Here is a 16,289-nt window from a genome sequence, read left to right as displayed (position 1 = left end):
AAAACGAGTCCTATATCGACATAACCTGAAAGGCCACTCAGCAAGGAAGAAGCCACTGCTCCAAAACTGCAATTAAAAAAGCCAGACTACGGTTTGCAACTGCACATGGGGACAAAGATCGAACTTTTTGGAGAAATGTCCTGTGGTCTGATGAAACAAAAATAGAACTGTTTGGCCATAATGACCATTTGTTATGTTAGGAGGAAAAAGGGGGAGGCTTGCAAACCGAAGAACACGTTGAACCATGAAGCACGGGGTGGCAGCATCATGTTGTGGGGTGCTTTGCTGCAGGAGGGACTGGTGCACTTCACAAAATAGATGGCATCATGAGGAAGAAAAATTATGTGGATATATTTTAGCAACATCTCAAGACATCAGTCAGGAAGTTAAAGCTTGGTCGCAAATGGGTCTTCCAAATGGACAATGACCCCAAGCATACTTCCAAAGTTGTGGCAAAATGGCTTAAGGACAACAAAGTCAAGGTATTGGAGTGGCCATCACAAAGCCCTGACCTCAATCCCATAGAAAATTTGTTGGCAGAACTGAAAAAGCGTGTGCAAGCAAGATGGCCTACAAACTGACTCAGTTACACCACTCTGTCAGGAGGAATGGCCGAAATTCACCCAATTTATTGTGGGAAGCTTGTGGAAGGCTACTCGAGATGTTTGACCCAAGTTAAACAGTTTCAAGGCAATGCTACCAAATACTAATTGAGTGTATGTAAACTTGAAATAAATTAAAGCTGAAATAAATCATTCTCTCTACTATTATTCTGACATTTCACATTCWTAAAATAAAGTGGTGATCCTAACTGACCTAAGACAGGGACTTTTTACTCGGATTAAATGTCAGGATTAGTGAAAAACAGAGTTTAAATGTATTTGGCTAAGGTGTATGTAAACTTCCGACTTCAACTGTATGTAAATACGTTTTTTTTTTTTTTTAATGAATGTGCAAAACATTTCTAATAACCTGTTTTCACTTTGTCATTATGGGTATTGTGTGTAAATAGATGACGATTTTTTTAAATGTATTCCATTTTAGAATAATGTAACAAAATGTGGAAATAGTGAAAGGGTCTGAATTCTTTCAAAATGCTCTGTATATGCAAAAGTATGTGGACACCCCTTCAAATTAGTGGATTCGGCTATTTCAGCCACACCTGTTGCTGACAGCTGTTTAAAATTGAGCACACAGCCATGCAATCTCATTAAACAAACATTGGCAGTGGAATGGCCTTACTGAAGAACTCAATGACTTTCAACGTGGCACCGTCCTAGGATACCACCTTTCCAACAAGTCAGTTCGTCAAATTTCTGCCCTGCTAGAGCTTCTCCGGTCAACTGTAATTGTTGTTATTGTGAAGTGGAAACGTCTAGGAGCAACAACGGCTCAGCCGCGAAGTGGTAGGCCACACAAGCTCACAGAATGGGACCGCCGAGTGCTGAAGCACGTAGCGCGTAAAAATCATCCGTTGCAACACTCACTAACGACTTTCAAACTGCCTCTGGAAGCAATGTCAGCACAAGAACTGTTGGCCGAGCACAAGAACTGTTGGCCGAGCCTAAGATCACCATGCGCAATGCCAAGCATCGGCTGGAGTGCTGTAAAGCTCGTCGCCATTGAACTCTGGATTAGTGGAATGCGTTATTTAGAGTGATGAAACAGACTTCACCATCTGGCAGTCTGACAGACAAATCTGGGTTTGGCGGATGCCAGGAGAATATTACCTTCCCAAATGCATAGTGCCAACTGTAAAGTTTGGTGGAAGAGGAATAAAGGTCTGGGGCTGTTTTTCATGGTTCGGGCTAGACCCCTTAGTTCCAGTGAAGGGAAATCTTAACCCTGCAATATACAATTACATTCTAGACAATTCTGTTCTTCCAAGTTTGCAGCAACAGTTTGAGGAAGGCCCTTTCCTGTTTCAGCATTACAATGCCCCTGTGCACAAAGCAAGATCCATACAGAAACATTTGGGATGAATTGGAAAGCCAACTGTAAGCCAGGCCTAATCACCCAACATCATTGTCCGACCTCACTAATGCTCTTGTGGCTGAGCGGAATGAGATTTTACGACAAGCAGGTGTCCACATACTTTTGGTAATGTACACTGAACAAAAATATAAACGCAACATGTAAAGTGTTGGTCCCATGTTTCATGAGCTGAAATAAAAGATCGCAGAAATGTGCACAAAAAGCTTATTTCTCTAAAATGTTTACATACCTGTTAGTGAGCATTTCTCCTTTACCAAGATAATCCATCCACCTGACAGGTGTGGCATATCACGAAGCTAGTTAAACCGCATGATAATTACACAGGTGCAACTTGTGCTGTGGACAATAAAAGGCCACACTAAAATGTACATTTTTGTCACACAACACAATGCCAAAGATGTCACAAGTTTTGAGGGAGCATGCAATTGGCATGCTGACTTTGAAATTGTCAGCATGTTGCATTTATATTTTTGTTCAGTATAGTTAGTGTATGTTTATYTCCATTTTGTTCCGTTTGCTTCCGCTTAAGATATGTTTTTCAACAAACTCAGTGGAATGAATACACCCCTAATCACACACAAACACAGTTCACTTTCATAGCAGCCACATACAAACAGCATAATCATTTTGCTCATTGTATAATTCCTTCTCACATCTACACGCTTTCCTCCTCTTACCTTTTCCCTTCGCCTGTAGACTTCAGTGTACAACAAACACATCAGCTGTCTGTGACCAGGTGAAAAAACCTTTAGAAGCCAAACCTTCATATCATAACCCCTAACCGCTACACACAGCCTACATTGTTGTCTCTATATAAGCTAACGTCATAGTCAACATAGCTACTAGAACTAACTCGTTAGTAAACCCGCTACAATCATGCAGTACAGTGTACAGTCAGCAAACAGTTTAGCAGTTACACCCGTGGACCCCGGTGGCAATAATTAATTAAACCAAAAGCTTACCTTGACTTGGAAGGGTTCCAGTGTTGGATAGCCATAGCCAGCTAGCTAACATAGCATCCCTCTCTGCCGGTGTTTGAGTAGGCTAAACTAGCTAGCTGCATTCACTAGCTAAGTGAAAGTGAAAAGAAAAATACATATCTCTCTTGCTCTTTTGCTTCTCCTTAATTTTTCAATTAATTAATTTGTTCAAAACTGTTCAACTATTGTCTTTCTCTTAGACAACTACTCACAACATTTTATGCACTGCAGTGCTAGCTAGCTGTAGCTTATGCTTTCAGTACTAGATTCATTCTCTGATCCTTTGATTGGGTGGACATCATGTCAATTCATGCTGTAAGAGCTCTGATGGATTGGACGATGTCCTCCGGAAGTTGTCATAATTACTGTGTAAGTTTATGGAAAGGGGTGAGATCCATGAGCTTCCTAGGTTTTGTATTGAAGCCAATGTACCAAGAGGAGGACGGAAACGAGCTGTCGTCCGGCTAAACCATGGTGCTACCCTACAAAGTGCTGTTAAGGCTACTGTAGACTGTTACAAAACAGTGTGTTTTAATCAATTACTTGGTGACGTGAATATATTTAGTATAGTTTTGTATAAAAAGGATGACTTTTTTAATGTTTCACTATTTAAATTTTTATGAAATTCACTGAGGAGGATGCTCCTCCACATTCTCATCTGAAGACCCTCCACTGGTTTATATGGTCATTACTCAATAAAGCATCAATCTTATTTCTTGAATAAACCCTATTCCTGGACCAGGCTAGATCTGTGAAAGGCTGATAGGGAGCTCGTTCCAGCGTCATGGAAACAGTGGCCCTGGCACAGTAGCTTTACACAAACACAGCTGAGCTGAGGAAACCAGATAATACAGCTGGAGCTGCCAGCCACTCACGTTTTCAATCTCACTCTCTCTATCTCTCCGTTCTGAGAATCGGTCAGTCTGTTAGGAGATAAAGAACAGGGGGAAATTCACTGCTCTCTTTGTCTGGGAAGATTAACCAGGAAATGGGCTCCTGTCACTGTGCTATGTCATCATCTGACAGCCATTCACTGAGAGAATACTGACGCTGGTGTGATTAAAAAGACCAATCAATATTTTCGTGCTTATCTCGTTTAGGTTGGCATGGTAGCATTGATTTGATAAATCAACAGAGTGGAGGAGATAGTGGAAATGTAGCTTTTGGCAGTGATTGATACCGTATGTTCTTGTGTAAGATTGATTTTCAGCTTGAGGTAGGGAAAAACTAAGGGGATGTGGCTGACATGCAAATTGATATATAATTTCCAAATTTGTTAGCATTAAGGTTAGGTTAAGATTAGGGTTAAGGTAAGAGTCAGTAGGTAAGGGTCAGCTGTCAATAAAATATCACATTTACATAAGTATTCAGACCCTTTACTCAGTACTTTGTTGAAGCACCTTTGGCAGCGATTACAGCCTTAAGTCTTCTTGAGTATGACACTACAAGTTTGGCACACCTGTATTTGCGGAGTTTCTCCCATTCTTCTCTGCAGATCCTCTCAAGCTCTGTCAGGTTGTATGGGGAGTGTTGCTGCACAGCCATTTTCAGGTCTCTCCAGAGATGTTCGATCAGGTTCAAGTTCGGTCTCTGGCTGGGGCAATGAAGGACATTCAGAGACTTGTCCCGAAGCCTCTCCTGCGTTGTCTTGGCTGTGTGCTTAGGGTTGTTGTCCTGTTGGAAGGTGAACCTTTGCCCCAGTCTGAGGTCCTGAGCACTCTGGAGCAAGTTTTCATCAAGGATCTCTATGAACGGAGCAAAGTACATCTTTCCCTCAATCCTGACTAGTCTCCCAGTCCCTGCCGCTGAAAACATCCCCACAGCATGATGCTGCCATAACCATAGGGATGGTGCCAAGTTTACTCCAGATGTGAAGCTTGATAGTTAKGCCAAAGAGTTGGTTTCGTCAGAACATAGAATCTTGGTACTCATGGTCTGAGAGTCTTTAGGTGCCTCTTGGCAAACTCCAAGCGTGCTGTCATGTGCCTTTTACTGAGGAGTGGCTTTCGTCTGGTCACTCTACCATAAAGGCTTGATTGGTGGAGTGCTGCGGAAATGGTTGTCCTTCTGGAAGGTTCTCCCATCTCTACAGAGGAACTCTGGAGCTCTGTCAGAGTGACCATCGGTTCTTGGTCCCCTCCCTGACCAAGGCCCTTCTCCGCCGATTGCTCAGTTTGGCCAGGCGGCCAGCTCTAGGAAGAGTATTGGTGGTTCCAAACATCTTCCATTTAAGAGTGATGGAGGCCGCTGTATTCTTGGGGACCTTCAATGCTGCAGAAATGTTTTGGTAACCTTCCCCAGATCTGTGCCTCAACACAATCCTGTCTCGGAGCTCTACAGACAATTCCTTTGACCTCAATTCCTTTTTGCTCTGACTTGCACTGCCAACTGTGGGACCTTATATAGACAGGCGTGTGCCTTTCCCAATCATGTCCAATTAATTGAATTTACCACAGGTGGACTCCAATCAAGTTGTAGAAACATCTCAAGGATGATCAATGGAAACAGGATGCACCTGAGCTCAATTTCGAGTCTCATAGCAAAGGGTCTGATTATTTATGTAAATAATGTATTACTGTTTTAAATTCTTTAGACTTTTGTACATAAAATTCTAAAAACCTGTTTTCGCTTTGTCATTATGGGGTATGTGTGGATTGATGAGGAAAATATTTTGAAAAAGTCAAGAGGTCTGAATACTTTCCGAATACACTGTAGATACACAAGAAGTGCAATCATGTTCTGTTTTACATGTAATTAATACTTTCATTGAATGTTGGAAAGTGCATCACATGTGGTTAGGCGTAGTCGCTCATGACAGCCTCAGCTGATTTGGTTCTGGGTGCTGAGGTTGGGTTTGGCTTGATATGTGTTGAATTGAAAGGACATTGTTTTGTCATTTTGTCCATTAAAACATGGTATTGGTCCTCAGTATCAAGAGAGTTGCCAGAGGATGGATGATGTGTTTCAGTCCTACAGATATATAGTATGATTTCCTTTCCTAGTCACACAACATTAAGAATTTATTGTAATAAGAATATATCACAATAATTGAGAAGGCTGCAACTTTAGATTGTTCACTCTTTTATTATGGGACTAGGCTGCTTTATCCAGCTTTTTGTTCATAATTAATGTGAATATGTTTTGCCTACTATATAAGGGCACCTCTCCAGTTTCTCATTGCTTTACTCATTTCAAATGTATATACTGTATTCTATTTGCCCTCAGGTGGTAAGGTTAGGTAACAACACATCCGCCACGCCGATCCTCAACACGGGGGCCCCTCAGGGGTGCGTGCTCAGTCCCCTCCTGTACTCCCTGCTCACTCATGACTGCACGGCCATGCATGACTCCAACACCATCATTAACTTTGCCGATGACACAACAGTGGTAGGCCTGATCACCGACAACGATGAAACAGCCTATAGGGAGGAGGTCAGAGACCTGGCCGTGTGGTGCCAGGATAACAACCTCTTCCTCAATGTGATCAAGACAAATGATTGTGGACTACAGAAAAAGGAGGACCGAGCATGCCCCCATTCTCATCAACAGGGCTGTAGTGGAGCAGGTTGAGCTTCAAGTTCCTTGGTGTCCACATCACCAACAAACTATCATGGTCCTAACACACCAAGACAGTCGTGAAGAGAGCACGACGAAAGCCTATTCCCCCTCAGGAGACTGAAAAGATTTGGCATGGGTCCTCAGATCCTCAAAAGGTTCTGCAGCTGCACCATCGAGAGCAGTTAGAAAGAGAACTGAAGGTCAATGTTTCACAAAATCGACTCTTGTTTTGCAACTGTAGAGAATTGATCCATTGGTTGTGTCTAAGTATTATGAAGCCATGAGGAAGGTTCATACTACAGTAGTTGCATTGAGACTCTTTCAAAGGTATTGTTTACGTAATGCTGTATACTGCTGTTTAAATGACTGTCAAGATGAAAATGTTGAACCAGAGAGTAATAAAACAAATGATAGACAGTGACTCCTGTCACGTTCGTTATAATAAGTGGACCAAAGCGCAGCGTGATCTGGTTTCCACATCTTTTATTTACTAAGTGAAACTCACAGCAAAACAAAACAATAAATCTCAAACGAAACGTGAAGCTACAATAGTGCTCACAGGCAACTATACATCGTCAAGATCCCACAAAGCACAAAGGGGAATTGGCTGCCTTAATATGATCCCAAATCAGAGACAACGATAAACAGCTGCCTCTGATTGGGAACCATACCAGGCCAACATAGAAATATAATTACCTAGATGACCCACCCTAGTCACACCCTGACCTAACCAACATAGAGAATAAAAGGCTCTCTATGGTCAGGGCGTGACAACTCCAGAACAGAAGTGTCAGCAATTTGAGGAAAGGTTTCCTTGTTCTCCAAAGGCGCATGAAAAAGCTATCTTTGCCAAGAGGACATTTTTAAACGCAACCAAGACAACCAACATTTTAAAAAGCATGAGGCAAATGGGAGCTGAACATACTGGGCCTCTTTCTCGAGCAGGCTATTCTTTTAACAGGCCATTTTGAAATGTGCTGATGTGTGCTTGGTTGCCAAGAACTCATTAATCATAGGATGGTTGGAGGCTTCGGGTGGCAGAGTAACCATGAGTAAAGATAAAGAAATCAATCCTCTGATCCACAATCCAACTACCCCAGTTACATGACTAAGGCACGGAATATTCATGCATGTTTTAAGGTTTTATAGGGTTCCTGTTGTTCATCACAACAATCACCATGGAGTTCAGTTACTGGAAAGACAGTCATCATGTTGAGTAGCTGGAAAATATAATAAATGGTATTCCACACAAACACTCCTTTATCTTCCTTCAAGTTACTTTATTCTCTCCAAATGATCTCTCCAGTTTTTAATTATCTTCAAGATGTTTCGGTCTTCTTCTCCTGCAGGCTTCCTTGTTCAGTGTGGAATGCTAGCGGACCGGTGGCGAGCCGAGGCTGAAGGAGCATGGTGAAGCACCAACCCTTGCAGCAGGTCTATGAGAAGCAGCTGTGTTTGTCCTTCCTCACTGGGATCTATGGCTGCCGCTGGAAACGCTACCAGCGTTCACATGACGACAGCTCCAAGGTGAGAGACAAGACTTCTGCAAATGTCACAAGATGCTCTGTTGTGGACAAATGATAGGTGTATTTGTACATTCTCTTGTCATACAAATCAGTGGAATGTCTGAGAGCTAGATTGTCCTGACCTTTAAATGCACCTGCTGGCAACATGCCTGGACTTGTTGCGGAGGACCACTCTAGTCCTCAATCAGTCAAATTCCATTATTAAAGGGCTCACTATTTTGAAAAATAAGATGGAGAACAAGCTATAGGATGAAAAATACCAGAGTTTTGGGCGCAGGTACAGCCAATTAGCGCTAGCTAATGCTACCTACAAAATAATATTGTGATATGTAACTGTATCGATAATTTTTTCTTCCCCCCATCACTAATAACCAGTAGATGCACTGAATGACCGTTAGTCATAATATCTATTTACCCACATGGATTGAGGCCCAAACAGAGAATCTGTGCTAATGCTGCTTAACTATGCTTTGAGCTCAAAAGAAAACGCTTTGGATCTCCTCATCTGACATTTACTGAGCAGCAGGAGACCGCAAAACATCAATGGTAATGATGAATTACCAATATAGGGATTGATAGACCTTCATAAGCACAATTAGTATTTGTGTGTGTGAGTCTGTGTGTGTGTGTGTGTGCATGCATGTGTGTGTGGTGTGTCTGTGTGTTTGTCTGACTGTTTATTAGGCTGTCATTAACATTACTGCAGCATACCTGATTTAGCTCCATGTACCTAAGTGGAATCAACATGTTTAAACCAGAATGATCTTTGACAAACTGGTTACTGTCTGACGTTCGAATGTTTATGGATTGGCTGCTTTGCGTCAATCCAATTAACGTAATAAAAAAAATCCCCATAAAAAGTTTCAGCTAGAGATATGGGCTGCGTCTCAATGCACCGCATCCGCCTATGTTGCCGTTCTGCATCTGTGGTGGAAAGTGGCAGAGCTACAGTGCTGTTTGACAGACCGGTAGTCTTCTCACAAAAACGTTTGTAGCGTCAGAAAGGTTTGGCCTACAAACTAATATAACCACTTGATGGAAAGATGAGACTCCCACGAACACGATGGTGTTCTCCCAGTACCAGGACGTTTGGAAGTATTTTGTGCTCCAAATAAAGGGGTTAAATTCGTGTAAAAAAAACAAACATATATTTATATGTACTGAACAATAATATAAACGCAACATGCCACAATTTTAAAGATTTTACTGAGCTAGTTCATGTAAGGAAATCAGCCAATTGAAACAAATTCATTAGAACCTAATCTATGGATTTCACATGACTGGGAATACAGATATGCATCTGTTGGTCACAGATACCTTTAAAGAAAAAGGTAGGGGCGTGGATCATAAAATCAGTCAGTATCTGGTGTGACCACCATTTGCCTCATGCAGCGCGACACATCACCCTTCGCATAAAGTTGATAAGGCTGTTGATTGTGGCCTGTGTAATGTTGTCCCACTCCTTTTCAATGGGTGTGCGAAGTTGCTGGAGATTAGAAGGAACTGGAATACGCTGTCGTACACATCGATCCAGAGCATCCCAACGTGCTCAATGGGTGACATGTCTGGTGAGTATGTAGGCCAAGGAAGAACTGGGACATTTCAGCTTCCAAGAATTGTGTACAGATCCTTGCGACATGGGGCCGTGCGGTATCATGCTGAAACATGAGGTGATGGCAGCGGATTAATGGCACGACAATGGGCCTCAGGATCTCATCATGGTATCTCTCTGCATTCAAATTGCCATTGTTAAAATGCAATTGTGCTCGTTGTCCGTAACTTATGCCTGCTCATACCATAACCCCACAGCCACCGTTGGGCTTTCTGTTCACAATGTTGACCTCAGCAAACCGCTAGCCCAAACAACTTCATACACGTGGTCTGCGGTTGTGAGGCCGGTTGGCCAAATTCTCTAAAACAAAGTTGGAAGTGGCTTATGGTAGAGAAATTAACATGGTGGACATTCCTGCAGTCAGCATGCCAATTGCACGCTCTCTCAGATTTGAGACATCCGTGGCATTGTGTTGTGTGCATTTTAGATTGGCCTTTTATTGTCTGTGTAATGATCATGCTGTTTAATCAGCTTCTTGATATGCCACACCTGTCAGGTGGATGAATTATCTTGGAGAAATGCTTACTAACAGGGATATAAACAAATGTGTATACAATTTCTTTTAGAAATAAGCTTCTTTATGCAAATGGACATTTCTGGGATCTTTTATTTTAGCTCGTCAAACACGGGACCAACACTTTACATGTTGTGTTTATATTTTAGTTCAGTGCATATTCCTGAGCTTTCTTATATTTCCTATATATAGGACAGACACTTCAAAACCTTATTCCTTATGATTTTTTGGGGACTGTATGTTTTGCCATTTAGGAATGTGTTACTCAAGGCGTTTATGGGCTATAGAAGACAAGGCCAAATTGTATATTTTATCTTTTTTTTTTTATATATATATGTATATTTTTTTATACCTACATTGGTCCTACAATTCTAAATAAAATAGCTAAATGATCCATGGTATGACCATCTTAAATCCATTCCATATGCTAGTTTAGTCTGAAGTCTGTTTATTGAAGAACTGCCTTATTCAGACCATGGGTGGGTGATGGATGATTTTCCAACAAATTTGTTAGTGAGATTATGGCAGCTGTAGAGGCTTGTTTGTAAGCAAAACAAAGTCAGGAGACATACAGTATCACCTGCAGGGGAAAAAACAGTGACAAAGGAAACTTGACTGAGATACAGTAACCTGACACTTGTGAGATGGGGCACAACAATATCAGTCAGCCTGCAAGGCAAGAGCCTGCCTGTATGACCTTTGCCTTAGGCTTCATAGAGAGAAATAACATACAGTATTATACGCCTTATAATTTTTAATAATAAGACATTATAGTTCATATATGCTTATAACAAGTAATATAGTGTTATACCTGTCAGCTCTGTAAAATGTTACAGAGGGAGGCAGCGAGTAGTGTGCATAGGTATAGAGGTCAGTGTGTACTATAACGCTAAACTCCTTTTAAATGGCTAGCAGGACACAGTTCTGCCCATCCTGTATTGAAAGCTGATCACACCTCAGGAATATTTGAACAATTTTCCAAACATACATACATAAAGAAAGACAGACAGACATTATTCAGTTGATTCAAAATAATTATTTCCAAAATAGAGTTATTGTCTTGTTATGAAATGCAACTCAAATTCAATGTTCTGTAAATAGTGGTCTGTATCAGCGAGGAGTAGTAATCAAACTTTGCTGCTCATTGTAAAGTTGTAGCTTTATGGCAGGCATTGGCAGCCATAAGCTTAGTGTAGAAGTCAATGGGGTGTTTTAATGTAATGCTTTGACCCAGACTCCCAGCTGTGTGTGACGCAGACTAGAGTATTACAGCCACTCCTGCTGTACTTGACTTGTCATTGGACTATAAAGACCCAGTAGGTTGTCCATAAATTAGGCCAGTTAGGGAATGTGTAAGCGGGGCATTAATGAAGTGCTGACCAAGAGGAAAAATACGAACACACAGCTGCACGCCTGCTTTCCCTCTCTCCATTTACAAAGCAGAATGTAGTCACTCACACACACATGCACACCAAGGTTAATATAGTTTTGTGTTTTTATATTAATATATATTTCTATTAGTTTCAATATTTTATTTGAAATTCAGTTTAGTTTCAGTCAGTTTTCAGATCTGATTTACTAGTTTTTAGTTAGTTTAAGTTTTATAAAAACATTTCTATTTAGTTTTTATGTTATTTGGTTTCAGTTYTAGTGTTAGGGACAGAAAGTAGCCTATGTGTGGGAGGCTAGGAGCCATTTATGTTTTGTATAGTTTTGGTGTTTTTTGAGATGTCACTTCTTGCCACTGTGGGGCAGTAATGCATAAGGTGATGGGTCAGGTCCTTTTGAGTTATAGTCCAAGATAGACACCCGTTGTTTTTAWTGTAATTTACTCATGTTCACATACCCCGTTTCATGGTGGTTGCCATCTGYGTTATAGAGCTGATAGCTAGCACTCAGTGCGCACTGGAGCAAGCGCGAGCAGCGTCATCACATCATCCAGAAGCATGGCAGACATTGAACAAAAATATAAACATAACATGCAACAATTTCAATGATTTTACTGAGTTACAGTTCATATAAGGRAATCAGTCAATTTAAATAAATCCATTAGGCCCTAATCTATGAAGTTTAGGGCTGAAGCACAGTCATGGGCCCACCCACTTGGGAGCCAGGCCCAGCCAATCAAAGCCCACAAAAMGGCTTTATTACAGACAGAAATACTCCTCCGTTTCATCAGCTGTCCGGGTGACTGGTCTCAGATGATCCCGCAGGAGGCTGCTTATGGTATAGAAATTAACATTAAATTCTCTGGCAGCAGCTTTTGTGGACATTCCTGCAATCAGCATGCCAATTGCATGCTCCCTCAAAACTTGAGACATCTGTGGCATTGTGTTACAAAACTGCACATTTTAGAGTGGCTTTTTATTGCCCCCAGCACAAGGTGCACCTGTGTAATTATCATGCAGTTTAACCAGCTTCGTGATATGCCACACCTGTTAGCTGGATGGATTATCTTGGCAAAGGAGAAATGTTCACTAACAGGGATGTAAACAAATTTGTGCACACAATTTGAGAGAAATGTTTTTTGTGCAAATAGAACAATTCTGGGATCATTTATTTCAGCTCATGAAACATGGGACCAACACTTTGCATATTGTGTTTATATTTTTGTGAAGTATAAATGTTAATATCTTTGGCTGTGAGTGATGGAARAAAATGGCTTCTAAGACAATTACTTGACTCAAGGTGATGACTAAGGCGTCTTATTTGCAATTTTCAGTGTGGACTACTCTATGGCAATTATCTTTTTGGGCTTGAATTCAGCTAAACTGCAATACCGAAAGACAAAAAAAGTCCTCTGGGTGCAGTGGAAAGTGTGCTTCTAGACCGGAACCCTGTGGCCTTGGTCAGGTCATAGGCTAGGTTAAGTTTAAAGGTACACTCAGTGAGATGTTGTAGCTTAATGAAGTAAACAGTAGTAGTGGGTCAATTTCCACCACAACCAGGAGCGTTGTAGTGCGAGGTTAAACTTCTCAGCTGTTTTGGTCCCGTAACTACCCGGTTATAGCAGAGTGAAGCACACCCGTGCACATGTGCAGATACTCTGTGTGACTATGTGAGAGCAAAGTCTTGCATAATGTTCATCTCATTGGGTGTGTTCGAGTAGTAAGGCTAACAACACCAACTATACGGAAGTCGATGAGTGTAGTTGGGGGAGATGAATCTGTGACATCCGAAGTCGGACACTGTAGTGGTTTTCCAACAGCAAGGCTCAGATCAACAGGCATATTGTTTATAAATGTTGAAATAAGCTTTTCTTAACCCCCATATCACACACTTACAAACTGAAAACATAACATGTGTACAATTAATTGGTAAGAGAGAGGTCTCAAATGTCACTTTCATTTGTATCCTCTGTTCTGCTTGTATCTTTAGAATCGCTTTAAAGGTGGTTAATGTTTCAGACACATCTTTGGTCACGTTTCCGGAGGTCAACCAAGAACACCCTAACGATTAGACAGACAAATATTGCCTTCCACTGACCAGGAATTGGCTGCATGGTGCAGTTGGTGAGGATGCAGTTAACAAAAAATGTTCCCAAACTTTCGAGAATGTTCCCTTAAGAGTTTCATAAGGTCATTAACTAACGTTTTCATAGGAATGTTTCCATTATGTACAAGGAATATTTCCAAGAGGCCATTCCCTTATTGTAAAATAGAACCAGAATGTGGTTACCATGTTCTCAGAATTTAAGATATTAATGTTCTAGACACGTTTCATGGTAACGTTGCAAGAACATTAATGTGTCCAGACGGTTGCCGTGTTCTCAGTACATAAGATGTGAATGTGTCCAGTTTTCTGAGGGTAAGGAGAATATTCCATCAACGTCCCACCAAACATAGACAGAACATGGTTGCCATGTTCTCAGAATCTAAGATGTTAATGTTCTRGACATGTTTCATGGGAACGTTGCAAGAACATTTCTGTGTATCAGTTGTCAGAACGTCGCCTGATGTTCCCAAAGAAACAAAAAAATGAATGTTTCAATAACATCATGCCTTGTTACTTTTGCAGAGCCAATCAAGGCCCTGATTAGTGAACCACTGATCCATTCATAGGTCTTTGTCTTTTGGCAAGGTTAGGGATACTTTCACACCGACACATTGCTTTTAACATGCAGTTTTCAACTTACCTATTTTACATAAATGATTTCATTGTGCATGTTCATGTATATAGTAATTATTAATCATGTCTTCACCTAAGATTTAAACTCAAAACCTCTTGGTCCACGATACTCTGATCTTTCCACTACGCCACCATGTCGGTGTCAGATGTCAGTTAATCTGACGAGTCTCATCATTGATTTGACTTACTTATTTCAGCGATTTTAAAGGCTTTTTGTATAGTTGTCTAATGTTGGTGGGGCATGTTAACCTGTTTTATTGTTACTCCGGAATCACTATGATCAATAAAATAGTTTTTATTGAGTGTACTTTTAACAGAGCTGAGATTTATTTCAAAGTTGCATTCATCTATTCCTTACACCAATCAAGTTGATTCATCTACATAAGTTCCTAGGTAGGAGGAGTTTCTTCTGGACAGGGCCTAAATTTACTGGCCCAATAAGCACATGCCCTTCAGATATCCCTTATTGGGACAGTGGTTAGGGTGTTTGACATTGTTGCTGGTGGCCTCGGTTTGAGGCCCGAAAGGGGAGTCACCATACTCTTACATTTTCAGTAATATACAGTTGAAGTCAGAAGTTTACATACACCTTAGCCAAATACATTAAACTCAGTTTCACAATTCCTGACATTTAATCCTAGTTAAAATTCCCTGTCTTAGGTCAGTTAGGATCACCACTTTATTTTAAGAATGTGAAATGTCAGAATAATAGTAGAGAGAATTATTTATTTTGGCTTTTTTCTTTCATCACTGTAACGGAACTCTAATTCCTCCTCGGACGAGGAGAGGAGAGAGGGATCTGAAGACCAATGTGCAGCGAGGTATGATGCCATAATGATTTATTAACAAGACGAAACTAAACACACGAAGAACACTTGATAATTTTACAAAACAACAAAACGATGAAGACAGACCTGGACACGAACTTACATATAACGTGAAGAACGCATGAACAGGTACACGACTACAAACAAACGCTACAGTCCCGTGTGGCACGAACATACATACAGACACAGGAGACAACCACCCACGACAAACAATGTGAAACAACCTCCCTATGTATGTCTCTCAATCAGAGGAAAACGAAAACACCTGCCTCTGATTGAGAGCCATACAAGGTCAATTAAACCTGACACTTAACATAGAACAAACAACACAGACTGCCCACCCAGCTCACGTCCTGACCCACTAAACACAACAATACAAAAGGAAAACAAGGTCAGGAACGTGACAATCACATTCCCAGTGGGTCAGAAGTTTACATACACTCAATTAGTATTTGGTAGCTTTGCCTTGAAATTGTTTAACTTGGGTCAAACATTTTGGGTAGCCTTCCACAAGCTTCCCACAATAAGTTGGGTTAATTTTGGCCCATTCCTCCTGACAGAGCTTATGTAACTGAGTCAGGTTTGTAGGCCTCCTTGCTCGCACACACTTTTTCAGTTCTACCAACACATTTTCTATGGGATTGAGGTCAGGGCTTTGTGATGGCCACTCCAATACCTTGACTTTGTTGTCCTTAAGCCATTTTGCCACAACTTTGGAAGTATGCTTGGGGTCATTTTCATTTGGAAGACCCATTTGCGACCAAGCTTTAACTTCCAGCGTCTCGAGACGGAATGGCCCGTATCGTGTACGCCGGGGACCCCTCGATGTCCAGAGGGGGAGGAGGGACCTCCGGCACCTCACCGTCCTGCAGGGGACCAGCTACCACCGGCCTGAGGAGAGACACATGAAACGAGGTGTTAATACGATAATAGGAAGGGAGTTGTAATCGATAACACACCTCATTTATTCTCCTCAGGACTTTGAAGGGCCCCACACACTGCGGCCCCAGCTTCCGGCAGGGCAAGCGGAGGGGTAGGTTTCGGGTCGAGAGCCAGACCCTGTCCCCCGGTACAAACACGGGGGCCTCACTGCGGTGGCGGTCAGCACTCCTCTTCTGCCATGCACTGGCTTGGTTGAGGGATTCTGGA

General features: G+C 41.5%; 1 protein-coding gene across 5 annotated transcripts in view; it reads left to right on the top strand.

Moving 5' to 3' along the window:
• LOC111981578 (glycerophosphodiester phosphodiesterase domain-containing protein 5) overlaps positions 1-16,289 on the top strand; it is a 70,355-nt gene that overhangs the window by 17,161 nt on the left and 36,905 nt on the right. For 3 of the 5 annotated variants that reach the window (XM_024012909.2, XM_024012908.2, XM_024012907.2), the window contains exon 2: positions 7,883-8,060. In XM_024012909.2, the coding sequence (XP_023868677.1) occupies positions 7,941-8,060 (120 nt within the window). In that variant the 5' untranslated portion in view covers positions 7,883-7,940. Of the gene's footprint in view, positions 1-463; positions 8,061-16,289 lie in introns of those variants that run through there. The other 2 variants (XM_024012911.2, XM_070449420.1) reach the window with 2 other exon arrangements.

The sequence above is a fragment of the Salvelinus sp. IW2-2015 genome, linkage group LG20, assembly GCF_002910315.2.
Source record: "Salvelinus sp. IW2-2015 linkage group LG20, ASM291031v2, whole genome shotgun sequence".
Taxonomy (NCBI): domain Eukaryota; kingdom Metazoa; phylum Chordata; class Actinopteri; order Salmoniformes; family Salmonidae; genus Salvelinus; species Salvelinus sp. IW2-2015.
Note: the sequence above shows the minus strand (reverse complement) of the source record. Positions and strands in the feature narration are given on the sequence as shown.